At 44.3% G+C, this 24,391-nt stretch overlaps 1 protein-coding gene across 2 annotated transcripts; it reads right to left on the reverse strand.

Moving 5' to 3' along the window:
- Nucleotides 1–11,454: 11,454 nt before the first annotated feature.
- On the reverse strand, nucleotides 11,455–15,024 carry LOC105858350 (peroxisomal succinyl-coenzyme A thioesterase-like). Of its 2 annotated transcripts, none has more exons than XM_012741441.3 (3): nucleotides 14,261–15,009; nucleotides 13,144–13,346; nucleotides 11,455–12,297 (listed from the first exon to the last, which is right to left on the reverse strand). In XM_012741441.3, the coding sequence occupies exons 1-3, from the start codon at nucleotides 14,715–14,717 to the stop codon at nucleotides 11,692–11,694; spliced, it is 1,266 nt and encodes a 421-aa protein (XP_012596895.3). In that variant the 5' UTR covers nucleotides 14,718–15,009; the 3' UTR covers nucleotides 11,455–11,691. The 2 variants fall into 2 exon arrangements, with proteins under 2 accessions (XP_012596895.3, XP_075859994.1); XM_076003879.1 differs by lacking the exon at nucleotides 11,455–12,297 and adding an exon at nucleotides 12,495–12,770 and having other exon boundaries at nucleotides 14,261–15,024.
- Between the last annotated feature and the right edge of the window lie 9,367 nt (nucleotides 15,025–24,391).

A 24,391-nucleotide genomic window follows, 5' to 3' on the forward strand; every position in this document is an offset into this window, starting at 1 on the left:
CGTGGCAGGTAGCAAAGTCCCCAGTCGCCTAAGAAGAATACAGGACTGGAATTGAATTTTATCACGTTATTGAGTAATTCACACTTGTTACTAATTAGAGGCTTTTGCGTGTGTGTGCGCGCGTGTGCGTGTTGAAACAGAATCTGGCTCCATCGCCAGCTAGGGCCTAGAGTGCCCTGGCATTAGCCTAGCTCACAGCAATCTCAAACTCCTGGGCTCAAGCCATCCTACTGCCTCAGCCTCCCAGGTAGCTGGGACTACAGGCATGAACAACCACAGTGTCCTAAGTTTTCCTATTTTCAGTAGAGACGGGTTCACTCCGGCTCAGGCTGTTCTTGAACTCCTGACCTCAAGTGTTCCACCAGTCTCAGCCTCCCAGAGTTTCTGGATTAGAGGCGCCAGCCACCGTGCTCAGCCCGGAGGCCTTGTCTTTCAAAGTCTGCACCAGGGTGTTTGCATGTGTTCTCTGTGTAGCTTATCTTTCCCCGCAGTCTCACATCTAAGGGCACTGGCCTCTTACTAGCTATATGGCCTCTGAGCCTCATTCCTTACAGGTGTGAAAACAGCCAAATAGAGTAATAGTTATTATTTTTCATACTGGGTTCTCATTTGCTCCATTTAGGCAAATGTTATCTCCCTCTCAAGCTGTGTACTTCTCACCTTTTTTCACTTTTTCGTAACCTATCGATTCCAACCAGAGGTGGATTTTTCATCAGACTTAAGCTTTAGGCCCCTTCCAAGGCCTTGTACCTGATTTTACATTCATAGTTTCATATCCTTGTTAGAGAAACGTATATACTTCCAGTGCACAAAACCTGTGTTTGCCTCTGCTTCCAATAAGACTGCCCTCAACACAAGCCTTTTCACTTAGTTCCAGATGCTCTCTGTCCTGCTGGTCATTAATCATGTAACTCCTTGCATCTTTAATTATTTTGCATGCATTCTGTGCCGTACTTCAGGTATATTTTGTGCGTAGGCGTTGCAGGATCTAAAGAAGATAAATAATAGTTGTTAATCCATACAAAAACCCTCTGGATAAATTAAGACACAGTGAGGCTAACTGATTTGCTGAAGATCACACAGAATGTGGAAATGCTGGGATTCATACCTTTGTAATCTGATTGCCAAGACTGTGCCAGACCATTATGCTTTGTCTCTCCATGTACTGTGTTGAAGAAGATTTGGAAAATACACAAATATTGGTGGATGCATAAACTGGTATGACCTTTTTAGAGGAAATCTGTGTAAAAACATTGAAAAAATGCATTCTCTTTGACTCACAATTCCACTTCAAGGAATTTCTTGTAAGTAAAACTTAACGAAGGTGTGTAAATATTTGGATGCAGGATACTTACCATATTTTAGTAGAGGAAAAGTTAGAAACAAACTAGTAATATACATTTAGTTTAACCAATGTAATTGTGATGTCATACAATGGAAGAGATGTAGCCATTTAAAATGATATAGCCAAAGAATATATGATGAGGAAATTTTCACGAAATTAAAAAATAAATAGGTTAGAGAACAGTATTAAAAAGGTGTAACTCAGGAGTTCACTGTGCTGTTGGAGAAAGATTTCTCATACAGTGATTAGGATGCACAGAAGTAAAAGTTTATTCATTTCTCTGACAAGAGTGAGAAAGCGAGAGAGAAAGTGAGCGGCCACGGCACCTGAATGAAGGAGTGAAAGTGCCAGGCAGCTGAGGAAAAAGCTGTTTGTGGAGCTTTAAAAGGTAAAAATGGCTTTTTCCTCCCTCTGGTTCAACAAACTGGTAACGGAAGTGGTGGCAAAGTTGTTGCAGGTGGTCTTTATTTTTCTCTCTTCTCTGTGAGGCTGACTTTATCTGAGTCCTTGTAATCTGGTCCTGGGAGGAACTGAGGCAGAGAGTTCGCACCCCTATTGTCTACTTAGGGCTCTTCAAGGCTGAGGAAGAACTCTTAGAAATAACAAGTCAGCCCCCAGGTGTTTCAATTAAACCAAGCAAAGGAGGTAGTTGTGTTGTGAGTTTCTTCTTCAAAGGGGCAATTATATGCTGTGAATTTATTTCTCTTAATTTCCATTCGATGATTTTCCTCTGTTGATACGGTATTAGTAAGGCCACCTTTCAAGTATATGTAATTTTTAAAAAGATATTAATACATTTAAACAAAACTAGTCAAAAACTACCCAAAACTGTTGTTTCTTAGGTTGTGGGGTATTATCTGTTGTTTTAATTTTCTGCTTTGTCCAGAATTTCTATCAGAAAATCTAAGTGTTGTTTATAATTAAATAGAGTTTTGGCTTTTTTTAATTGTGGTAACATATACTATCATAAAATTTGCCATTTAAATCTTTTAAAACTTTTTTTATGCAGTATCATTTTAACCATTAAAAATGCATTTTTTTCCAGACATAGGGTCTCACTTTGTTCCCCAGGTTGGAGTGCCCTGATGTGATCATAGCTCACTGCACCCTCAAACTCCTGGACTCAAGGGGTCCTCCCACCTCAGCTTCCCAGGTAACTGGGATTATAGGCTCATGCAGCTGCACCTGGCCATTGTAACCATTTTTAAGCGTATGATTCAGTCACATTAAGTACATTCACATTGTTGTATAACCTTCACCACCATACATCTCCAGAACTTCTTCATCATCCCCAATGGAAACTCTTTTTTTTTTTTTTTTTCTCGAGATAGAGTCTCACTCTGTTTCCCTGGCTAGAGTGCTTTGGCGTCAGCCTAGCTCACAGCAACCTCAGTCTCCTGGGCTCAAGCGATCCTTCTGCCTCAGCCTCCGTAGTAGCTGGGACTACAGGCATGCGCCACCATGCCTGGCTAATTTTTTCTCTATATTTTTAGTTGGCTAATTAATTTCTTTCTATTTTTAGTAGAGACAGAGTCTTGCTCTTGCTCAGGCTGGTTTTGAACTCCTCCTAGCAGCCTCCCAGAGTGCTAGGATTACAGGGGTGAGCCACCACACCCAGCCCTAAACCAAAACTTTTTACCCATCAAAAAATAACTCCCTTGGCTCATGCCTGTAATTCTAGCACTCTGGGAGGCCCAGGCAGGCAGATTGCTCGAGGTCAGGAGTTCAAAACCAGCCTGAGCAAGAGCGAGACCCTGTCTCTACTATAAATAGAAAGAAATTAATTGGCCAATTAATACATGTATAGAAAAAATTAGCCGGGCATGATGGCACATGCCTGTAGTCCCAGCTACTTGGGAGGCTGAGGCAGGAGGATTGCTTCAGCCCAGGAGTTTGAGGTTGCTGTGAGCTAGGCTGACGCCAGGGCACTCACTCTAGCCTGGGCAACAAAGTGAGACTCTGTCTCAAAATTAATAAATAAATAAAAATAACTCCCCATTCGTCCCTTCCCTCACCCCCTGGGAACCACTATTACATTTTCTGTCTCTGTGAATTTGACTATTCTAGGTACATTGTATAAGCGGAATCATATAATAGTTGTTCTTTTATGTCTGGCTCACTTCAGTTAGCATAATATCTTCAAGGTGGATCCATCTACTTGAAGTGTATATCAGAATTTTACTCCTTTATAAGGCTGAATTACACTCTGTTGTATGTAATACCACATTTTGTTTATCCATTCATCTATCTATGGACACTTGGGGAGCTTCTACCTTTGACTATTGCAAATATACTGTATATACAAATATCTGTTCAAGCAGTGAGCCCAAGAAGGAAACACATTTCCTAATAATTTTAGCTACTGTTGTAGCATTGGCCTTCTTGCATAGGAAAGCTTCTATATAACTAGAAAGCATGTATTGAAAATGACAATTGAATAAAAACCCCTCTATAAATGTTCAAATGGCCCATCAGGTAGCAGAAATGTACCTGAAGCTTTGATTGTCTTCCTAGGATTATGGGTTTGACAAACTAAACATTGGTCACAAATCATTTTAGCAATTTAGAATAGTCACACCACACACACAAATAAAATAAATTGGATCATTTTATCTCTTCCATGATGAGTCATGGAGTGTACAGCTTTTAATAATGGAATCTTTAAAAGACTCAGGAAGGACCAAGTGGCTTTCCAGGCTCTCCATGAGTCACACTTAACATTGGATTTATATCCTCTTAAATGCCAATTTTGTTTCTCCAATTTAGGTGCATAGTGCTGTGTATGAGATGGGTTATCATAGGTCACTTAACTTGGACCATAGAGTTCATTCAAGATTGCATATCTAAAGAATTTTATTACTGGCTAATTTAGCATGAGAATCTGGCAGGCTACTTTCTTGGTATTCAATTAATTTTTGTCGTGCTTAGGTTAACAGTTTTATAAATGAGTCAGTCTCTTCATTAGAGTTCTGGAAATTCTTCCCCAGTCCAAATAATATGATCCTAAAGTTATCAAAAACTTGTATTTAAGAGTACTTGTTGGAGGAGGAGGGGATGGGTGAAATCATACCCAACATATACAATGTACAGTATCTGGGTGATGGGCACACTTATAACTTTAACTCAAGCAGTACAAAAGCAATACATGTAACCAAAATATTTGTTCATAACCTCCTCTGCTACTTAATCTCCTTTGTCCACACAGTTCAATCCATTCTTCCCAATCCCCAAATTCTGGCTACATTATTAGTCATTGACACTGTTTTTTAAAGGGGTACTTCAATTCCTGGATTTCTAATAGGCATATTGGTCATTGTCTCCTTGTTAAACAAACCAATTTATCCTGACAGTAGGAAATATTTCTGAACCTAAGGCTCTGTCTAGTTGACCCAGGTTGTGCTATTCACCATCTGTTGTTTCCAGGCAAGGCTGGCATTGCTGACCAGCCTGGACATTGACTTTAGTGCCTGGCTCCAGCTGTGCTCAGACCCGTGGACCCCCAGAAAAGGGTGAGAGGGTACATTCTCTCATATGAGACTGAAAGACTAAAAAAGTTAAAGATTTATACCTTGTTCAAGGTTCCCCAAAAAATTAAACATAGATTTACTATGTGATCCAACAATTCCACTTCTAGGTATATACCCAAAAGAACTGAAAGCAGGGACTTGAACAGATAATTTGTACACCATGTGGAGAAGCTTTCCTATGCAAGAAGGCTCATGCTACAACAGTAGCTAAAATTATTAATATTAGGAAATGTGTTTCTCTCATGGGGCATTCCTGGAAAAATCTCCAGTGACAGAGGTACTTGTTTCACTAGGCAAGTTGTAAAACACTTAAATAAGGCATTACAGGTACAATAGCATTAGGGAAAGCTAACTAAATCAACTGGATTGCCTTGGTCACAGGTATTGCAGATTGATGATAAGCAGATCCACTTCTAGTGCAAAACATAAGTTGATCCCTTATATTAATAAAATAGTCATGGAAAAGTCTATGCCTTTATAGAACCTCATGTATCTTCCACTCCTAAACTCTGATATGACTAAATCCTGCAAGGCTTTAATTCATTATGCCAAAGTGTATTTCTACCAAGTAAAGGAAGCTTTTCATTTTTTCCTTTTCTTTTCTCTCTCTCTCTGTTTTTGTTTTTTTTTTTTTTTTATATAGAGATAGAGTGTCACTATGTTGCCCATGTTGGAGTGCAGTGGTTATTCACAGGTGCAGTCATAACACATTGTAGCCTTGAACTCCTAGGCTCAAGCAATCCTCCCACCTCAGTCTCCCAAGTAGCTTGAACTACAGGCACACACCACTGTGCCCAGCAGGTAGAGGAAGCTTTTCATGATCTACCAAATGAGGACAATCAAACCCTTCATGATCTACATCCTGGAGACTGGGTGTGCTGGAAACAACATGAAAGAAACACTGTCCTGGCAAACCATACTGCAGTAAAACTTCAGGACCTTGAACCTTGGGTTCATAATCTCCTAAGTAGGAAGGGCCCCTCCAGACCCTTAGAACTGTGCACCCATTGGAAACCTTAAGGTAAAGCTAACCAAAGAAGTTTCTCTCTAGAAGCAGACAGCATCTCTAACATGGTCAGTTTTCCCAAGATCATGAATCAAGACTTCTCTGCTATCATGAGACTCTTCTCTTAATTTTTTCTTGCTTATGTCTCTATAAACAAATCAGGAAAGGAGTCTTATGTAGACCCAAGGGGCATATTTTCATTCATAGAGGCTTTTGCAGCTAACTATATATGGGGAAACTTATGCCCTGATAGGTAGAAGATGAAGAATCAATGTGGGTGAAGAATTTTAATGGTACCTTTTGTTGCTGCATAATCAGTCAGAAACAGAACATTGGTCCATTCCTCTTAACTTGCATCATAGGTTAGAGAGAATGTTGCCAGGAGGTTTTTTATTTTAGCTGAATGCAAATCTTAGGAGTTCATCCACTTTTTAAAAAATAGTATCTTTCTAAGGTATGATATATATACCATTACAATTCACTTATTTAGTGTACAATTCAGTGATTTTTAATAGACTCACAATGTTGTACAACCATCATCACTACCTAATTCCTGAATATTTTCATCACCCCAAATAGAAACCCTGTGCCCATTAGCAGTCACTTCCTATTTTCTCCTCTCTCTACTCTCAGCCCTAGGCAACCACTCATTTACTTCGGTCTGTATAGATTTGTCTATTCTGGACATTTCTTATAAATGGGATCATATAATATGTGGTCTGTTGTGACTGGCTTCTTTCACTTACCATGTTGTTTGCAAGGTTCACCCATGTTACTTAATACATCCATGTATTAGTCCTTCATTCCCTCTTTATTGCTGAATAATATTCTGTTGTGTGGATGTATCACTTTTATTTATCCATTCATCAATTGGACATTTGGGTTATATACATTTCTTGGCTACTGGGAATAATGCTTCAATGAACATTTGTGTACAAGGTTTTGGGTGGTCATAGGGTCTCATTTCTCTTGGACTGGAATTGCTGGGACACATGGTAATTCTATGTTTAACCTTTGTGTATAGGTTAGAATTCCAAAATGGCTTCACCATTTTACAATCCCACCAGCAGTGTATGATGGTTCCAATTTCTCCATGTCATTACCAACACTTGTTATTATATGTCTTTTAATTATAACCACCCTAGTGAGTTGCAGTAATGTGATTTTAATTTGCATTTTTCTAATGGCTACTAATATTGAGCATCTTTTCATGTGCTTATTGGCCATTTGTATAACTTCTCTGGGGAAATATCTATTCTAAATAGTTGCGTTTAATATTAGGTTGTCTTATTAATTTTAAGTTCTTTATATATTCTAGATATAAATCTCCTATCAGTTATATGATCTGAAAAGAATTTTCCCATTCTGTAGAGTATCTTTTCACTTTCTTGATGGTGTACTTTCAAAACACAAAAATTTTTTTTTTTCTATTTCTGCATTCTTTATTTTTTTGCATGGACCTAATTCATGTTTTTACACTAATATGATATAAAATTGATTACAGTGACTTGTGGTATTTTCTGAGCAAATTTTTCCTTCCTGTGATACATTTTGTTTTATTTTATTTTATTTATTTTTTTTTTGAGACAGAGTCTTACTCTGTTGCCCCGGCTAGAGTGCCGTGGTGTCAGGTTAGCTCACAACAACCTCAAACTCCTGGGCTCAAGTGATCCTCCTGCCTCAGCCTCTGTAGTAGCTGGGGCTACAGGCATGCGCCACCATGCCCGGCTAATTTTTTCTATATATTTTTAGTTGACCAATTAATTTCTTTCTATTTTTAGTTGAGACAGAGTCTCACTCCTGCTCAGGCTGGTCTCGAACTCCTGACCTTGAGTGATCCTCCCGCCTTGGCCTCCCAGAGTGTTAGGATTACAGGCATGAGCCACCATGCTTGGCCTGATACTTTTTATTTTTTATTTCAGCATATTATGGGCGTACAAATGTTTAGGTTACGTGTGTTGCCTTTGCCCCTCCTCCCCACGCCGTGTCAGAGCTTCAAGTGTGTCCATTTCCCAGATGGTGCTCATCACACTCATTATGTATGTATATACACATGCCCACCTCCCCTCTCCCATCTGCCCAATGCCCAATAAATATTATTCCTATATGTGCACTTAGATGTTAGTCAGTGAAACCAGTTTGCCGGTGAGTACATGTGGTGCCTATTTTTCCATTCTTGGGATACTTCACTTAGTAGGATGGGTTCTAGTTCTATCCAGGAAAATACAAGAGGTGCTATATCACCGTTGTTTCTTATAGCTGAATAGTACTCCATGGTATACATATACCACATTTTATTAATCCACTTATGTATTGATGGGCATTTGGGTTGTCTCCACATCTTTGCAATTGTGAATTGTGCTGCTATAAACATTCAAGTGCAGATGTCTTTTATATAGAATGTCTTTTGTTCTTTTGGGTAGATGCCAAGTAATGGGATTGCTAGATCAAATGGTAGATCTACTTGTATCTCTTTAAGATACCTCCATATTGCTTTCCACAGAGGTTGCACCAGTTTGCAGTCCCAAAAATATTTCATTTTGATGAAGTCAAACTTATTTATTTTTTTGCTTGAGTTTTGGGTAACATATTTAATGAAAACATACTTGATTAATTTTTCTACAATTTGCTTTTTTTACTCAATATTTTGCCAAGATTCAATTAGTTTATGTGTTGGATCACTGTAGTTCATACATTTAACTGCTTCATCATATTACATTTTACTAATAGTCCACAATTTATTAATCTATTCTATTGTTAATGGGCATTTTGACCAGTTCCAGCTTTTTGCTAGTACAAACAGTTCTATGAATATCCTTGTTTTTGTCTCCTGGTGCATATATGAAGAGTTTCACTAGAATAAACATTCTCAAAATGTGGTCTATTGACCCCTGGGTAAAGATAAAATCCATTTTTATAATAATCCTTAAGTTGTTATTTGCCTTTTTCACTGTGTTGACATTTGCACTCATATAACAATGGGTCAAACTGCTGCCGCCTTAGTATGAATAAGGCAGTGACACCAAACTGTGTGTTATAATCACTGTATTCCTTACCACCACCACTGGCAGAAAGGGGGGAAAAAGCAATTTCAATGAGGAATATTCCTGTTGAAGCTGTAAAACTGACAGCTTTAATAAATCTTCACATCTTTTCAATCTGTTTGACAAATTGAAAAGTATACATAAAGCACTTCTGCTGCAACTGAAGTATGGCTATCTGAGTAAAAGCAATTAATGAGATTGAGTTGTGAACTGAACTAGCCACTTTCTCCCCTAGAACAACAATTTAAAATGACTGACATTAACACTTGGAAATTTGGCAGACATTTTCCCAAAGGTTACTAAGTAAGCCCGTTGGTTCAAATTAACTTTGTCACCCATGATGAGATTTGAGCTTTCAAGAGAAAATCAAGTTTAGCAAATATTGTATCTACCTCCATCAGCTTGATGTGTCCTCTGAGATTCTGACTTGTAGGTCTAGCTGCCTATTTGGACTCTTCACCTGGGCACTCAAACTTAACATGACAAAAATTGAAACCTAGATTTTTTGGCTGGGTGCAGTAGCTCATGCCTTTAGTCCTAGGATTTTGGAAGGCCAAGGCAGGAGCAGAACTTGCCCACTCTCCATTCAAAACGTAGACTTTAGGCCGGGAGCGGTGGCTCACACCTATAATCCTAGCTCTCTGGGAGGCCGAGGCGGGCGGATTGCTCGAGGTCGGGAGTTCCAAACCAGCCTGAGCAAGAGCGAGACCCCGTCTCTACTATAAATAGAAAGAAACTAATTGGACAACTAATATATATAGAAAAAAAAATTAGCTGGGCATGGTGGCTCATGCCTGTAGTCCCAGCTACTTGGGAGGCTGAGACAGAAGGATCGCTTGAGCCCAGGAGTTTGAGTTTGCTATGAGCTAGGCTGACGCCACAGCACTCACTCTAGCCTGGGCAACAAAGCGAGACTCTGTCTCAAAAAAAAAAAAAGACTTCCCATATAGACCAGGCATGGTGGCTCACTCCTGTAATCCTAGCACTCTGGGAGGCAAGACTCTGTCTCAAAAACAAAACAAAACAAAACAAAAAAAAAAAACGTAGACTTTAAGTTCTCCTTGACTATCGGTGAGCATTTTGACTGCCCGACCACTAGAGTATGGCAAGAGTGATAGTATGTAGCTTCCAATACTGTCAAATAAAGGACATGCAATTCAGCCTTGCTGTCTTGGGATGCTCATTCTTGAAACGCAGCCCAAGTAGCCAGTGAAAAGGCCCAGGTGGAAAGAAATTGAGAACCCCCTAACCCACAGCCCTGCCTGAGTTCCCAGTGGGCAGCCAGTACCACCAACATCTCTGCCATGAAAGTAGATCTTCCACTCTCCCCCAACTGCCACAGCCACTGCCACTTGGAACAGAAGTGATCCACTCCCACTGAGTCCTGTCTAATTTGCAGACTCAAGAAGGATACATGGTTATTGTTGTCATCCACTGTATTTTGGGGTGGCTTGTTACACAACAATAGATAACTGAAACCTACCTCAACACATAGTCACATAAAACAAGAACAATCTCTCTTGCTCACAAATCTGCAATTTGACAGAGCTTGACTGGGACATCTCTTCTCTGCTCTAGGTTATCTGAAGTCTTCACTGGGAAGATGCAAACAGGCGGGGGCTAGAATCATCTAGAACTTTTCTCATTCACATATCTGGCATCTGGGCCAAGTTGACTCAGAGGCTGACCTCAACTGGGATTGTCAGCCAAGTGCCAACAGTTAGCTTCTCCATGTGTCTGGGGCATCGCAGCTTCAAGGTAGACAAGCTTCTCAAATGGTGGCTCCAGCCCCCAAAGTAGATGTTCCCAGCAAACAAAGTAGAATCTTCATGGCCTTTTGTGACCTAGCCTGTGAAGTCACACAGCATGACTTCTGTTCTACTCTACTGATTGAAGCAGTCAGAAGTCCATCCAGACTTGAAGGGACATAGAGTCTCCCACCTATGGGAGAAATGTCAAAGAATGTTCAGCTATGTTTTAAAAATTCCATGAACAGTTTTACTGTGATGTGGTAAGTATGAGATAGTGTTTTCTCTATATTTATTCTGCCTGGGGTTTATAGCGCTTTTTGAATATGTGGCTTGATGTCTTTGACATCAGTTTTGGAAAATTCTCAGCCGTTACCTCTTCAAGTCTACTTAATGGTGATGTGTAGCCTGATGACAAAGTGAGAAATGATTCCTCTAAGGTTATCACCCTATGATTTTCCAAGGTCTGTTATTAGAGCCAGGAAATGAGAGGGACATTCATTTGTGTAACAGTCTTTAGACTTAACTCTTCTAGAGACAGATGCCCCCAATAACTCCTCTCAAAGGATTCTTCTCTGACCTCTAGAATGAAAAGGTCAGCTGCCTATCCTTATTTCAACACTTCTCTCTATCCTTTTGGTGAAAGACAATTCTACCATACTACCAGTAGCTCAAAAGCAATCATTAGGTGACCATTCTTTCATAGTGACAGAGAACGTCAACAGCTTTAAATTCATCTATGGCTTAAGACATTAACTAAAAAAAAATTGAAAGAAAACACAAATTTTAACAGTAGAGATACTTTTTATATTTTTCTGTTATACATACAGCTAGATCTTCTATTAGTATGTGTCACATTAGTAAAATTAATGACAAAACTTATTTAATAAAGTTACCTAAAGTATATGATTAAAGCCAAAGATGTGAATTTAATGTTATCCATGACATACCCGATTCATACAGGGTTACTGAAGACTAGAATCCGACCTTGAATCTCTCAGGTCAACAACAGACAAATGCATTACAGTTTGGGGAATGCTCTCTTCTGGGTACCTCCCAGGTGTTTACAGAAGAAGGACAGAATTTGCTTCCAAGCATCTACCTGGGCCTTGGAATGAGGCCTGGGCTCCCCACCCCACATCACAGGTTTTTTCAGTAATATGTGAAAAGAAGCTGGGCACAGGGGGAAGTAAGGAGGCTCGATGTAATGCCCAGTCCCAGGGTAACTGATGATCTGGGGTTTTTCCTTTCCATGGGCCTGTAATCGTTCAGAGGCTACTTGAGCATATAACTCACTCCTCCAGTTGTGGTCATCCTGACCAACAATGAAGAGGATGGGCCCCTGGGCCTTCTCTATTGGAATCATGCTGGGGTTCTCACACCCTCCGACCGTATCATTCCGTACATCCACAATGTCCAGCAGGCCTGAGAAAGCTACCTTGGTTCTCCTCAGGTCATAGCCCAATGGTGGGATGCTAGTCTGCTTATAGTGTAAGCCTCTGTTTCCAGTGAACACAGATCCATTGATGGAAACTGTGGCTGAGACATTTTTCAAGAATGAGGCCATCGAGAGACAAATATCAGCCCCTAGAGAAATGCCCAAAAGCCCAATGCCTGGGCCCTTGACCTGGAAGAGAAGAAAAGAAAAGAGAAAAGTCAAGAACTCATCCAATACAAAAAATATATTTCTAAAACACAACTCGAAATATTGCTTTAATCTGAGAACTGCCCATAAGAGAATGAACCTCAGCTGACTGTAGAGTTTCTTCTTATGTATTAAATATCTAGCTGAACACATGGCAAACAAATCTTAAACTCACTGGCATATTTGATCATATTCCAGAGGATCATCCACTAGAGAAGGCTGAGCCTCATTGGAGACTGTCAAGTTCAGGGCGTCACTTGTGTAGACCTGATCCAAGTTTTAATGTGGTTGTGTATCCAATGGTGTGGATCTAAAATTCTATTCCAAGATCTGAATCATTCTTCAGGCCCCATCCATATATATTGGCAAATGATTACAAAACAAGACTGAGGAGCCCAAAAAAGTAGTTCTTAGCTTCTTAAAGGAGTGGACAAGTGTGATGAAAATCTGATAATCTACTCAGATAACAGAAAATTAAAGATTAAAAAAAGCATACAAAGAAAATAAATTAGAAGCTCAATCTGCATTACAAAAGGCATCTTAATATTACTATGTAGAATCTCACATGGATTTTACCATTAATTCTACACCATGAATCCCTCTGGCAGAGAAAGTGGAAATAATATGCACCTTAAGTTCAAAAAGTCTTCCAAAGAAATCTTTGTGAAAGAGGAACAGAATAGCCTCACTACACCTGGTAAAGGTGACACCGTCTATGGAGATGTTTCTAGAGAGACTAATTAAATAAAGGACATGGTTGGCAGGCCAGTTATTGTAAGGAAAATTAATAATATTTAATAAATAAATAAATAAAGGACATGGGAGAACCTGGGGGTGCTGAAGCATGTAGCATAGGGCTTCTTCAAAGTACTCCAGGTGTATGTTGTCCAGTTGCTTGGGGAGATCTTCAAAGTCATAATAAGCTAGAGCCAATGTGGCAAAACCATGGCCAGCCAGAAGGCTGGCTCGATATTCCAACAGGCCCCCTCCAAGACCAAAGATGTCAATGATCCCTGGGAAGGGTCCAGGTCCTAGAGAATGGAATATTATAGAGGAAAGGTATTTATACAATTTAAGAATTTGCTTTCCTTTTAGACACCTTTCTAAATTATTTAGTGGGTTCCTATAAATTAAAGGAAAGAGAGCAGATGCCTGAGTCACTTCTAAAAAGGGACACAAGCTGCTTGGGGAGAGAAAAATCTAAAATGCAGAGTAACTTCTTATTGATGATGTGACCATTCAGATGATTATGTGATAAATTATTTGTAAGATTCTAAGAATCTTTAAGTTGTCATAAGAGGAGGAACAAAGTCTTTTGTTAATGAAAATATCATAGAAGGAGGAATTTTAGATGGTGTTGACTTAGAGTGCTCTGTTGGAGGACTGGACAAAGAAGAATCTAAAATAAAGCTTATGTTGTGTTGCAGCAACCCTCAGGGTTTCTGTGTACTAATATTTCAGATGTCTACTTAAAAGTGAAGAAAGAAAAAGAAATATCCGGAGATGGCTTTATATGAGAAGGCAGTGAAGTCTGAACTGTGATCTGCAGTAAAGAGGGACATGAAGAAGTGGAGAAGGGGCCCAGTGTGCTCCGGACACTAGAGAAGGGGACGTGGCAACAGCCTCCTTGACAGTCTGCATTTTGCCAAAGATGAGTCGGGCTGTAGGGGAGTGATTAATAGCAAAGAGGACAATGTACCTACCAATCTGAGCCTAGCTTTTCATCTGCAGAATAACAACACCCACCTCATGGGGCATTACAGAGGTCAAATGATAGAGTGCAAGAAAGGTGCACAGTGCAGAGCGTATCATTAAAATCCGCCTTTTTGGTTGAGCGGGTATTGACAGCCAATGCCAGCCCTTCTGACCTTGCCCCGGAGCCAGACCCCAGCTAGAGCAGCCCGGAGGCCACCGACCCTCACACACTCCCGCAGCCCCCGCTCACCTGGCGGCAGGAAGAGCGTGGCGCGCACCCGGTCCGCGCGCACCGGCTCCCGCCGCACCCCGGGCGGCAGGAAGTCCCGCTCGTGCACCGCCCGGCCCAGCAGCCGCCCGGCCTCGGGCCCGTGGCCGTCCAGCACCTCCAGCTCCACAGCGAACGGCGTCCTCACGTCGCGCTTCAGAAAGCGCCTTAAAGGCTTCTGGGGCTCCAGGGCCCAGAGCAGCCCCATGGGCTCGAGCCCCGCGAAGCTGCCACCCAGCGCGGGCGCGCGCGCCAGGTCCAGCTGGCCGGCGACGTCGGCGCGGTAGCGCGCGTGGGCCCGGAAGAGCGCGCCCTTCTCGTCGCGCAGGGACGCGCGCAGCGTGACCGGCTGCTCGGGCGCCAGGCCGCGCACGACGATGCGCACCGGCTCGTCCCAGCAGCAGCGGCCCGCGGGCTCCAGGATCAGCGTCGCCGTCATAGCGGACCCTGAGCGGGTGAGCTGGAGGCCGAGGTCTTGAGGCCCGTCGGAGGTCGTGGCGAGCGCGTCAGTCTGAGGGAGTCTGGCGTCCCTGAGCACCAGGAGCGGTCGGTGGCTGAGCTGCCCAGGGAGACGTCTAGTCACTTCAGACCCGTGGGCCCGACGGCCCGGGAGTCGTCTGAGGCAAAAGGAACAGGACTGGTGAGGTCTGGGGTGGGGCGCGCAGCGGCCTCCAGAGGTTTTGGGTGTGGCCCCACCCGCCCCCAGGACGCTTCTCTGCCCCACGCCACTCTTGGAGCGAAAGTTCTTGCGAGATAGATTCGTGCTGAGACCAGAGGTGAGTGAGATCAAGCCAAATTCCATCCCTTCATGGGCTGTCTGGCAGCTTTTTTTTAAGAAAAGCTTTTAATAAAGTATAACTTGCATACCCCCAAAATGCACAAATCCTATGTGTACAGTGTGAATTTTCACAAGCCCACATACTTGCCGTGGTTTTAGTTATCCGTGGTCAACGGGTAGTTATCCGTGGTCAACGGGAGTGGACAAATATTAAATGGAAAATTCCAGAAATAAACAATTCATAGGTTTTTAAAAGTAGGGTGATGAAATCTCGTGCTGGTACCTGGTCTGTCTTGCCTGAAATATAAATTATCCGTTTGTCCAGATTATTTCCGCTGTATAGGTTACCCGCCTGTTAGTCACTTAGCAGCCATCTAGGCTATCAGATACACATGGAGATGGTGCAAGGCTTGCGTTCAACTGACCCTTATTTTACTTTTGATAATAACCCCAAAGTGCAAGAGTGCTGTTGCTAATTTATAAACTAAACTTTATCAGAGGAAAGTATGTGTAGGAAAAAAGAGTATATGTAGCATTGTAGGGCAGAGGAATTTGTAGGACAGAGGAAGGGCAGAGGAATTCTTCCAATTGTCGGGAATTTACTTGGGTGGGGCAATGAGCTAACTGCAAACCTTTGCTTCTGGTCATTGCTTGCTTGCTACACCGCTGTAAGGGGAATTATGGGATGAGGTCATTGAAGCATGGGCAACTGGCCCATCAGGCAATAGAGGGCAACCAACCCGCCAATTATTTCAAAAGGCAATAGTGGGCAACCAATCATTTTAAAGGTCAACGCATGATCCATGCGTAGTCGGCTTGTGCACAGCTTGTGCACCATGGGGATAAAAGGCATGCGGTTGTTCCGGTCGGGGTCCTTGCCTGTGAGAGTGGCCACTGCGTTGGTGCTCTGGGGCTTGGACCCTGGCTAGCCAGAAAATAAACCTCCTCTTGTGTGATTGCATCCTCGATGTCTCTGCTTTTCTGTCCGGTGGGGCTGTGGAAGGTCGGTCCCTAACAGCATCCGGTTCTGTCCGCAGTTCCTGGCATCCACTTGGGGGTCTCTCCTGAATGGGAAGTGACTGAATAGACTCTGTAAATCTGTAGGGCATGCTAATGTCAGTATCAGGCTTTACTTCCGGTCATTGAGCATGCAGGCCGGCTGGGGACCACCTCTCTCATATTTCCAAAGAAAGGGAAGCTTACTACATAATTCTTGAACTGGAGGTATTTATTAATAGTATAGTTGCCTAAGGAAGAGCTGCCTTTCCCTCTCCACCCTCCTCTGTGTATTGTGGAGGTTTTCAGTTACTTTGAGATCTGTTCTGTCTCTAAGCCTCTATAAATTTACAACTAAGATCCTTCTACTGGAAGGTTCTTCACTTTTCATACAGCAGTCTCAGGTATAATCCAAGCCTAAATGCTACAGGGGCCTGCAGCTCAGTATGTGTGTGTGTTGGCAGAAGAGCATGATTGGTTCCCAATGCCACATCATTCTGAATTCAGTTTTTAAATTAATGTTACCAGTTCACTTCCTCTTTCCAGGTACTTAGGATGACTATAGTTCCCAGCCTCCTCTGTAGGCTTGCGGGGTTTGTATGACTAAGTTCTAATGAAATCAGAGCAAAAATGATAACATCCTATTTCTCCAGCAGTTGTAAATCGTGATTCTCTACCCCTTTCAATGGCAATTTTGGAAGCCAACCAGTATGTTCCAGACAATATAGCTACATTTATAGAACATACCTGAACCCATAAATTAATGCTTGAATAAGGGTAACTGAAGATAGGTACTGTTGTGCAACATGCTTTGTATTGTGAAAAGAGTGACAAATAAAACTATGTTGTAATAAGCCACTGAGATTTCACAGATTCCACGGCATAAGTAGCATAATTTGTATAACACAATTACCTTGCCCTAGGCAATTGGCTAGAGATGTCCTTGTGGGGTTTCTTTTGTTTCATTTTGTTTGTGTTGTTTTTTGAAACAGGGTCTTGCTCTGTTGCCCAGGCTGGAGTGGAGTAGCATGACCATAGCTCACTGCAACCTCAAACTCCTGGCCTCAACTGATCCTTCTGCCTCGGCCTCCCAAAGTGCTGGGATTACAGGCATGAGCCACCGTGCCAGTGGAATTTTTCCATTTTGAGTAGCTTTTTTCTGCACATATTTGGCCTCTGACTTCCTCTATTCTTTTGGATCTCATTTCTTCTGGTTTTATATTTTAGGATATTATATCGTCATACTTTCTGGGCATTAAATAGCTTTCTTTTTTCATCTTCTAAGATTGTTATGAATTATTCCTTTACAAATTTATCTTTGCTTTCATTTTAAGGGATTTGTGGAAGAAGAGTGATGAATTTAGTCCATCAAGTGAAGCCAATATTATTTTCCTGTATTTATTATCAACTTGTATTTTTACTTCTGAAAGCTGTTTTTTTTAATCTTTTGTCCTTATTCTTTATTACTGTGTAGAAATCTTTTATATATCCTTTTATATATTACCTATTATATATGTTATGTTTTCTCCTATTATGTAATTTGTCTATTAATTATCTTGTGCCTTGTGTCATGTTAAGAAATACCTTCCTCTACCTAGCATTATTAAATTTGTTGTATTTTTCTTCTAGTGTCATGCTTATATGACTTCATTGTTATCAGTTAAAATTTTATTCCTCTTGAATCAAGTTGGTCTTTTAATAATTCCATGACCATGTCAGTTAAGTTAGTTAGGCTTCTTCTGTGTGCAAATAACAACGTGGTTAAAAAATAATTCCGGCTAGGCACAGTAGCTCCCACCTGTAATCCTAGCACTTTGGGAGGCCAAGGCAGGAGGATTGCTTAAGCTTAGTAGTTCGAGACCAGTCTGAGCAAGAGTGAGATGCTTTCTCTACAAAAAAATAGAATAATTAGCCAGGAGTGGTAGTGCGCACCTGTAGTCTCAACTACTGTGGAGGCTAAGGCAGGAGGATCGCTTGAGCCCAGGAGTTTGAGGTTGCGGTGAGCTATAAATTTCGCCACTGCACTCCAGCTTGGGTGACAGAGTGAGACTCTATCTCAAACAATCAAAACAAAAATAAAAGAAATTACCCACCTAATAGAATGACAAAAATCCATAACAGTGACACCACCAAATGCTAGTGAGGATGTAGAGTGACAACTCTCATTCAATGCTGATGGTAATGCAAAATGGTACAGCCAGTTTAGAAGACAGTTTGGCAGTTTCTCACCTTCTAAACATACTCTTACCAAAAAAAAAAGGAACAGGACTCCAGGACGCCAAAATCCCCCATCTTTGCTGAGCGCCATTGACAACCAATGCCAGCTTTTCTGATCTTGCCCTGTAGCCAAACCTCAGCTAGAGCAGCCCGGAGGCCACCGACCCTCACACACTCCCGCAGCCCCGTCTCACCTGGCGGCAGGAAGTCCCCCTTGTGCACCACCCGGCCCAGCAGCCACCGTCCAGCAATCGGGCTGCTTCATATTTACCCAAATGAGTTGAAAACTTATGACCACAGAAAAACCTGCACACAGATGTTTATAATAGCTTTATCTATAATTGCCAAAACTTAGAAGCAACCAAGATGTCTTTCAATAGGTGAATAGATAATTAAACTGGTACATCCAGGCAATGGAATATTATTTATCACTAAAGAGAAATGAGCTATTAAGCCATGGAAAGACAGGGACAGACAACATTAAATGAATATTACTAAGTGAAAGAACTCAATCTGAAAAGGCTACGTACTGTATTATTCCAACTATATGACATTCTGGAAAAGCCAAAACTATGGAGACAGTAAAAAGATCAGTGTTTGCCAGGGGTTCGGGGGAGGGGAGGGATGTAAAGTTGGAACACAGGCAGTTTTTAGGGCAGTGAAACTATTCTGTACAGAAACTATTCTGTACCATAACACCATAATGGTGGACACATGGTATTATACATTTGTCCAAAGCTATAAAATGCACAACACCAAGAGTGAACCCTAAAGTAAACCTGGGACTTTGAGTGATAATGATGTGTCACTGTAGATCAATCAGTTGTAACAAATGTACCATTCTGGTGTGGGATGCTGATGGTGAACAGAAGGGAACTGTGCATGGGGTAGGGGCAGGGAGTACATGAGAAATCTCTGTACCTTATGCTCAGTTTTGCTGTGGACCTAAAACTGTTAAAAAAAATAAGACTTTACAGCCAGGCGCCTAGCATTCTGAGAGGCTGAGGTGGGCAGATTGCTCAAGGTCAGGAGTTCAAAACCAGCCTGAGCAAGAGTGAGACCCTGTCTCTACTATAAATAGAAAGAAATTAATTGGCCAACTAATATATATAGAAAAAACTAGCTGGGCATGGTGGCGCATGCCTGTAGTCCCATCTACTCGGGAGGCTGGGGCAGCAGGATTGCTTGAGCCCAGGAGTTTGAGGTTGCTGTGAGCTAGGCTGATGCCACGGCACTCACTCTAGCCTGGGCAACAGGCTTGAGACTCTGTTTCAAAAAAAAAAAAAATTGTGAGGGGTCGAGACATTGCACACCTGCAAGGCCCACACCCCAGTGAAGCCGGTGTCGAGACATTGCACACCTGCAAGGCCCACACCCCAGTGAAGCCGGAACTAACATCCGGCTTCTGGAAACTGTTGCTTGCTTGCCATGGAAACCGTTGCTTGCTTGCTTGATTGCGCCAACTTTGCATTGTTCGGACCCCTGTATAGTGGGGCTGCCAGCCAACCAATCATGTTAAAGGTCAATGCATGATCCACGCGTGATCAGCCACTGCATAGCGTATGCACCATAGGGATAAAAGGCACGCTGCAACCCCAGTCGGGGTCCTTGCCTGCAAGAGTGACCACTGCGTTGGTGCTCTGGGGCTTGGACCCTGGCTAGCCAGAAAATAAACCTCCTCTTGTGTAATTACATCCTCGATGTCTCTGCTTTTCTGTCCGGTGGGGCTGTGGAAGGTCGGTCCCTAACATTTGGGGGCTCGTCCGGGATTTGCCTTCCCTACAGACTACCGGATAGAATTCAGGGCTGAGGGAGGAGTGTGAAAATCCACCCCGGACTAGCCGGGTGTGGTGTTGGGCAAGGGACGCGGAATCCCCTTGCAGGACCCCGGATCAGGACGCCGGCACAGGACCTAGGCGGACGCGCTGGTGGGTCGCCGGTCGGAGCCAGGCGGAGACGTCCTCTGGCCCCGTTGGGACTCCGGAGCTGACCTTGTAGCCTAGGGCTCGGTCAGGAGGAGCTGGAGCTGACCTTGTAGCCAAGGGCTCGGTCAGGAGGAGACCGGGGAGTAGGTCCGGACCAGATTAGGTTGTCTGTTTACCTCACTGTCCACTTGTCTGTTGTCTGCTTTGTTTGTCGCCGGCTTTCTGTGTGTGTGTGAGTGAGTGTGACATCTCTCGTTGGCTTGTTGGAGTCTCTGGGTTCTGTGGTTTCGGCCCGAGAACCCATCAGGGTTGCATGGGTTTCGGGCTGGGGCCGTGGAATCAGGGGACCCACGAAAAGATCCGCAAAGGTGACTAGAACCTCCAGGTGAGTATTCCCCTGCATGGGCTGGCAGCACACAGTGTATCTCCTGCCGCCCGTGCCAGGAGTGGCTAGTGCGGGAGGGGCACGGCCGTTACCTCCGTAGGGAGTGTAAAAGGCTAGAGATTCAGATCCTTGTCCCCAGTGCCCTAACTGCGGAATATTGGTTTGCACATCTGCCTATTATTGACTAGCCATGGGACAGGATCTAACAACACCGTTGTCCAACCTGGTGAGCCATTTTAAGGATGTCAGGGCAAGGGCACACAACCTGTCCCTAGAGGTCAAGAAGGGAAAGTTTGTTACCCTTTGTGAGGCCGAGTGGCCCACGTTTGGAGTGGGGTGGCCCAGGGAGGGCTCGTTTGATGCCTCCTTGATCAAAAAGTTAAAAGGGGTGGTATTTGGCCACCATGGACACCCTGATCAGATCCCCTATATTGTGGTCTGGCAAGAGTGGGTTTGAGACCCGCCATCCTGGCTGAAGGCCCCCCTACCTGCCCCGAGAAAAAAGGCGGAAGTTCTGGCAGTTAAAGAAGTCAGAAGGGGGGGGCGGCACGGAGTCCGAGGTCCATTGGGACACCAGTGTTGCTGGACTCCAATCTCTACCCAGACCTGACAGGTCTCGAATGAAACACGCCTCCACCCTATAATCCTGGGGCTGCCTCTGCAGCTCCCCCGGCCCAGGAGGACGTGGGACCACCGGCAGCATGGCCGGCCTATAAAACCAGACAGCAGACTGGCCAAGCCCCAGACCCGGAGCCCTTAAAGGCGCTCCCTCTGAGAGCAGTGGGACCCCTGGGGAAGGACAGAGCACAGACATTCCAATATTGGCCCTCCTCTACCAGTGATCTTTATAATTGGAAGGCTCAAAACTCAAACTTCTCTGAGAACCCCAGAGATCTCATTAACCTTTTAGATTCTGTTCTTTTTACACATCAGCCCACTTGGGATGATTGCCAGCAGCTGCTCAAGGTGCTTTTCACCACAGAAGAAAGAGAAAGAATTCAGGGGGAGACACGGAAGCTGGCCCCGGGTGAAGATGGCAGACCTGCCATGAATCCGCAGACCATTGATCAGACCTTCCCCCTTGAATGGCCACCCTGGGACTACAATGAGGCTGAAGGTAGGGAGCGTCTCCAGGTCTACCGCCAGACTCTGATGGCCGGTCTCCTTATGGCGGCGCGAAAGCTGACCAATTTGGCTAAGGTAGGAGATGTTCATCAGGGGCCGGAGGAGAGCCCGGCAGCATGCTTAGAAAAGATCATGGAGGTCTTCCGGCAGTACACCCCCATAGATCCCACTATAAAAGGCAGCAAGCCACTGTTATGATGGTGTTTGTTAATCAGGCAGCCCCAGACATCAGGCGCAAGGTGCAGAGAATAGATAGATTAGGCAAGAAGACTCTGCAGGACCTGTTAGAAGTGGCAAAAAAGGTCTATAACAATAGAGAAACGCCAAAAGAGAGGTTAGAGAGGATCGGGATAAAAGATAAAAAATTCCAAGCTGGAGAGGAGCGTAAAGCAAACAAAGAAATGGCAAAAATCCTGCTAGCCGCCACGAGAGGGGGGCAGACAGGGTCAGAGGAGAGAAGGCCCCGGCGAGAGAGGCTAGGCAAGGATCAATGTGCTAATTGCAAGGAGCATGGGCACTGGGCCCGAGAATGCCCCAAAAAGAAAGGGGGGCGAAGACTTAGAGGTCCTGAAAAAGTCATGGTTGCAGGACAGGTGACAGATGAATAGGAAAGACGGGGTTCAGTCCCCCTCCCCGAACCTAGGGTAACTTTGCAAGTAGAGGGGAACCCAGTCAGCTTCCTCATAAATACAGGAGCTAAACTATATCGGTGGACCACACGGCGGAGATTAAATTTGGGTTCAGGACAAGTGAGTCACGCCTTTATGGTCATCCCTGAGTGCCCCACGCCGCTACTGGGAAGAGACATCCTTACCAAGCTTAAGGCTATCAACAGCCCCGGATCACTCAGATCCTGACCTTGACACAGGCAAATGAATATAGACTGTACCAGCCCATAAAAAGCAGAGAAAAAGGCATGGAACAATGGCTCTGTAAATTTCCCATGGCGTGGGCCAAGACAGGGGGCACAGGATGGGCAAAACACCGGCCGCCTCTTTACGTTGAGTTGAAACCCGGAGCCGAGCCAGCCCGAGTCAGACAGTACCCCATGTCCCAGGAAGCCAGAGTGGGAATTACGCCCCACATTCAGAGACTCCTGGACAGTGGGATTCTCCGGAAATGCCAGTCGGCCTGGAACACCCCCCTGTTGCCGGTGAAGAAACCGGGGTGTAAGGACTAAAAGGCTCGACCTCTGTATAAAGGGTGTAAGGCGGGGCGAGCATGAGAGTGGACTGTGCAAATGGAAGACTCTTTTCAAGCCCTGAGGGCAGCCATGCTAAAAGCCCCGGCCCTAGCACTTCCTGACAAAAGAGTTTCACCTGTTCATAGACGAGAAGAGGGGAATAGCTAAGGGCGTACTCACACAGGCCCTAGGGCCCTGGAAAAGGCCAGTGGCATACTTGTCAAAAAAAAAATTAGATCCGGTGGCAGCGGGGTGGCCTGCGTGCCTGCGAATAATCGCAGCCACAGCCCTGTTGGTCAAGGACGCTGACAAGCTTACTTTGGGGCAGAGACTGTTAATCACCACGCCACACGCTATAAAAGGAGTTCTAAAGCAGCCGCTGGGGCGATAGATCACAAATGCAAGGCTGACCCATTACCAAGGGCTCCTGCTGGACGCACCCCGAGTTGAGTTCCAAACCCCCACTGTCCTAAACCCAGCAACGCTTCTACCAAACCCTGATTCTGCCGCACCTGAACACGACTGCCTCGAGATCTTGGCAGAGACCCAGATGGCTCGGCAGGACCTGCAGGACCGCCCCCTTCCGAGCAGCGACCTAACTTGGTTCACAGACGGGAGCAGTTTCGTCTGCAATGGACACAGGTATGCGGGGGCGGCCATAGTCTATGATCAAGGCAAACTTGTCTGGGCGGCATGCCTTCCACAGGGAACATCTGCCCAAAAGGCAGAATTGATCGCACTGACAGAAGCTCTTAGTCGGGCCCAAGGGAAGAGTATATACTGACAGCCGCTATGCTTTTGGTACTGTGCACATACATGGAGCCCTCTGTAGAGCAAGGGGGTTCATCACAGCAGAAGGGAAGGAGATTAAGCACAAGCCCGAAATACTCCACTTGCTAGAAGCTGTCTTGCTGCCAAAGGCAGTGGCGGTAGTCCACACCCCTAGACATCAGGGTGGAGACTCACTGGAGGCACGGGGCAATCGAAGGGCAGATGCCGAGGCTAAAAGAGCAGCAAAAGGCGCTGCGCCACCCCACATTCTGCATATAAGCCTACCACCCCCAGGCATGGGACAGATACCTCCTCTGCCAGACTACTCCAGCGCAGATGAAGCCTGGGCTACAAAACAGCTAAATGTGCAAAAAGACGAAGAACGCCGCCTGATAGTGCCAGAGACTTTGGGATGTCACCTGTTAACGCACCTACACCAGACCACACATTTAGGAAAGAGAAAAATGCTACAACTATTAAACACCGCCCAGCTTAGGTTCATGTCGCAGGGACGAGTGGCGAGCGACAGCGTCCGGGACTGCCAAGCCTGTCAAGTCATGCAGCCGGGGAGGGCCAAAGGGACCCACGCAGGTACGAGGGAAAGGGGGAGGCAGCCAGGGCTGTTCTGGGAAGTAGATTTTACAGAAGTAAAGCCTGGAAAATATGGGTACCGGTATCTGCTAGTTATGGTAGATACGTTCTCCGGGTGGGTAGAGGCTTTCCCCACTAAGAG

This window comes from Microcebus murinus, chromosome 6 (assembly GCF_040939455.1).
Source record: "Microcebus murinus isolate Inina chromosome 6, M.murinus_Inina_mat1.0, whole genome shotgun sequence".
NCBI lineage: Eukaryota > Metazoa > Chordata > Mammalia > Primates > Cheirogaleidae > Microcebus > Microcebus murinus.

Bases quoted from the DNA above. Each gene is read 5' to 3' on its own strand.
- LOC105858350 (XM_012741441.3), bottom strand. From the start codon at position 14,717: ATGACGGCGACGCTGATCCTGGAGCCCGCGGGCCGCTGCTGCTGGGAC. The intron at 13,347-14,260 runs GTGAGCGGGGGC...TCCATTCTCTAG, and splicing joins CACGCTCTTCCTGCCGCCAG to GACCTGGACCCTTCCCAGGG. The intron at 12,298-13,143 runs GTTCTCCCATGT...CTTCTCTTCCAG, and splicing joins ACATGCTTCAGCACCCCCAG to GTCAAGGGCCCAGGCATTGG.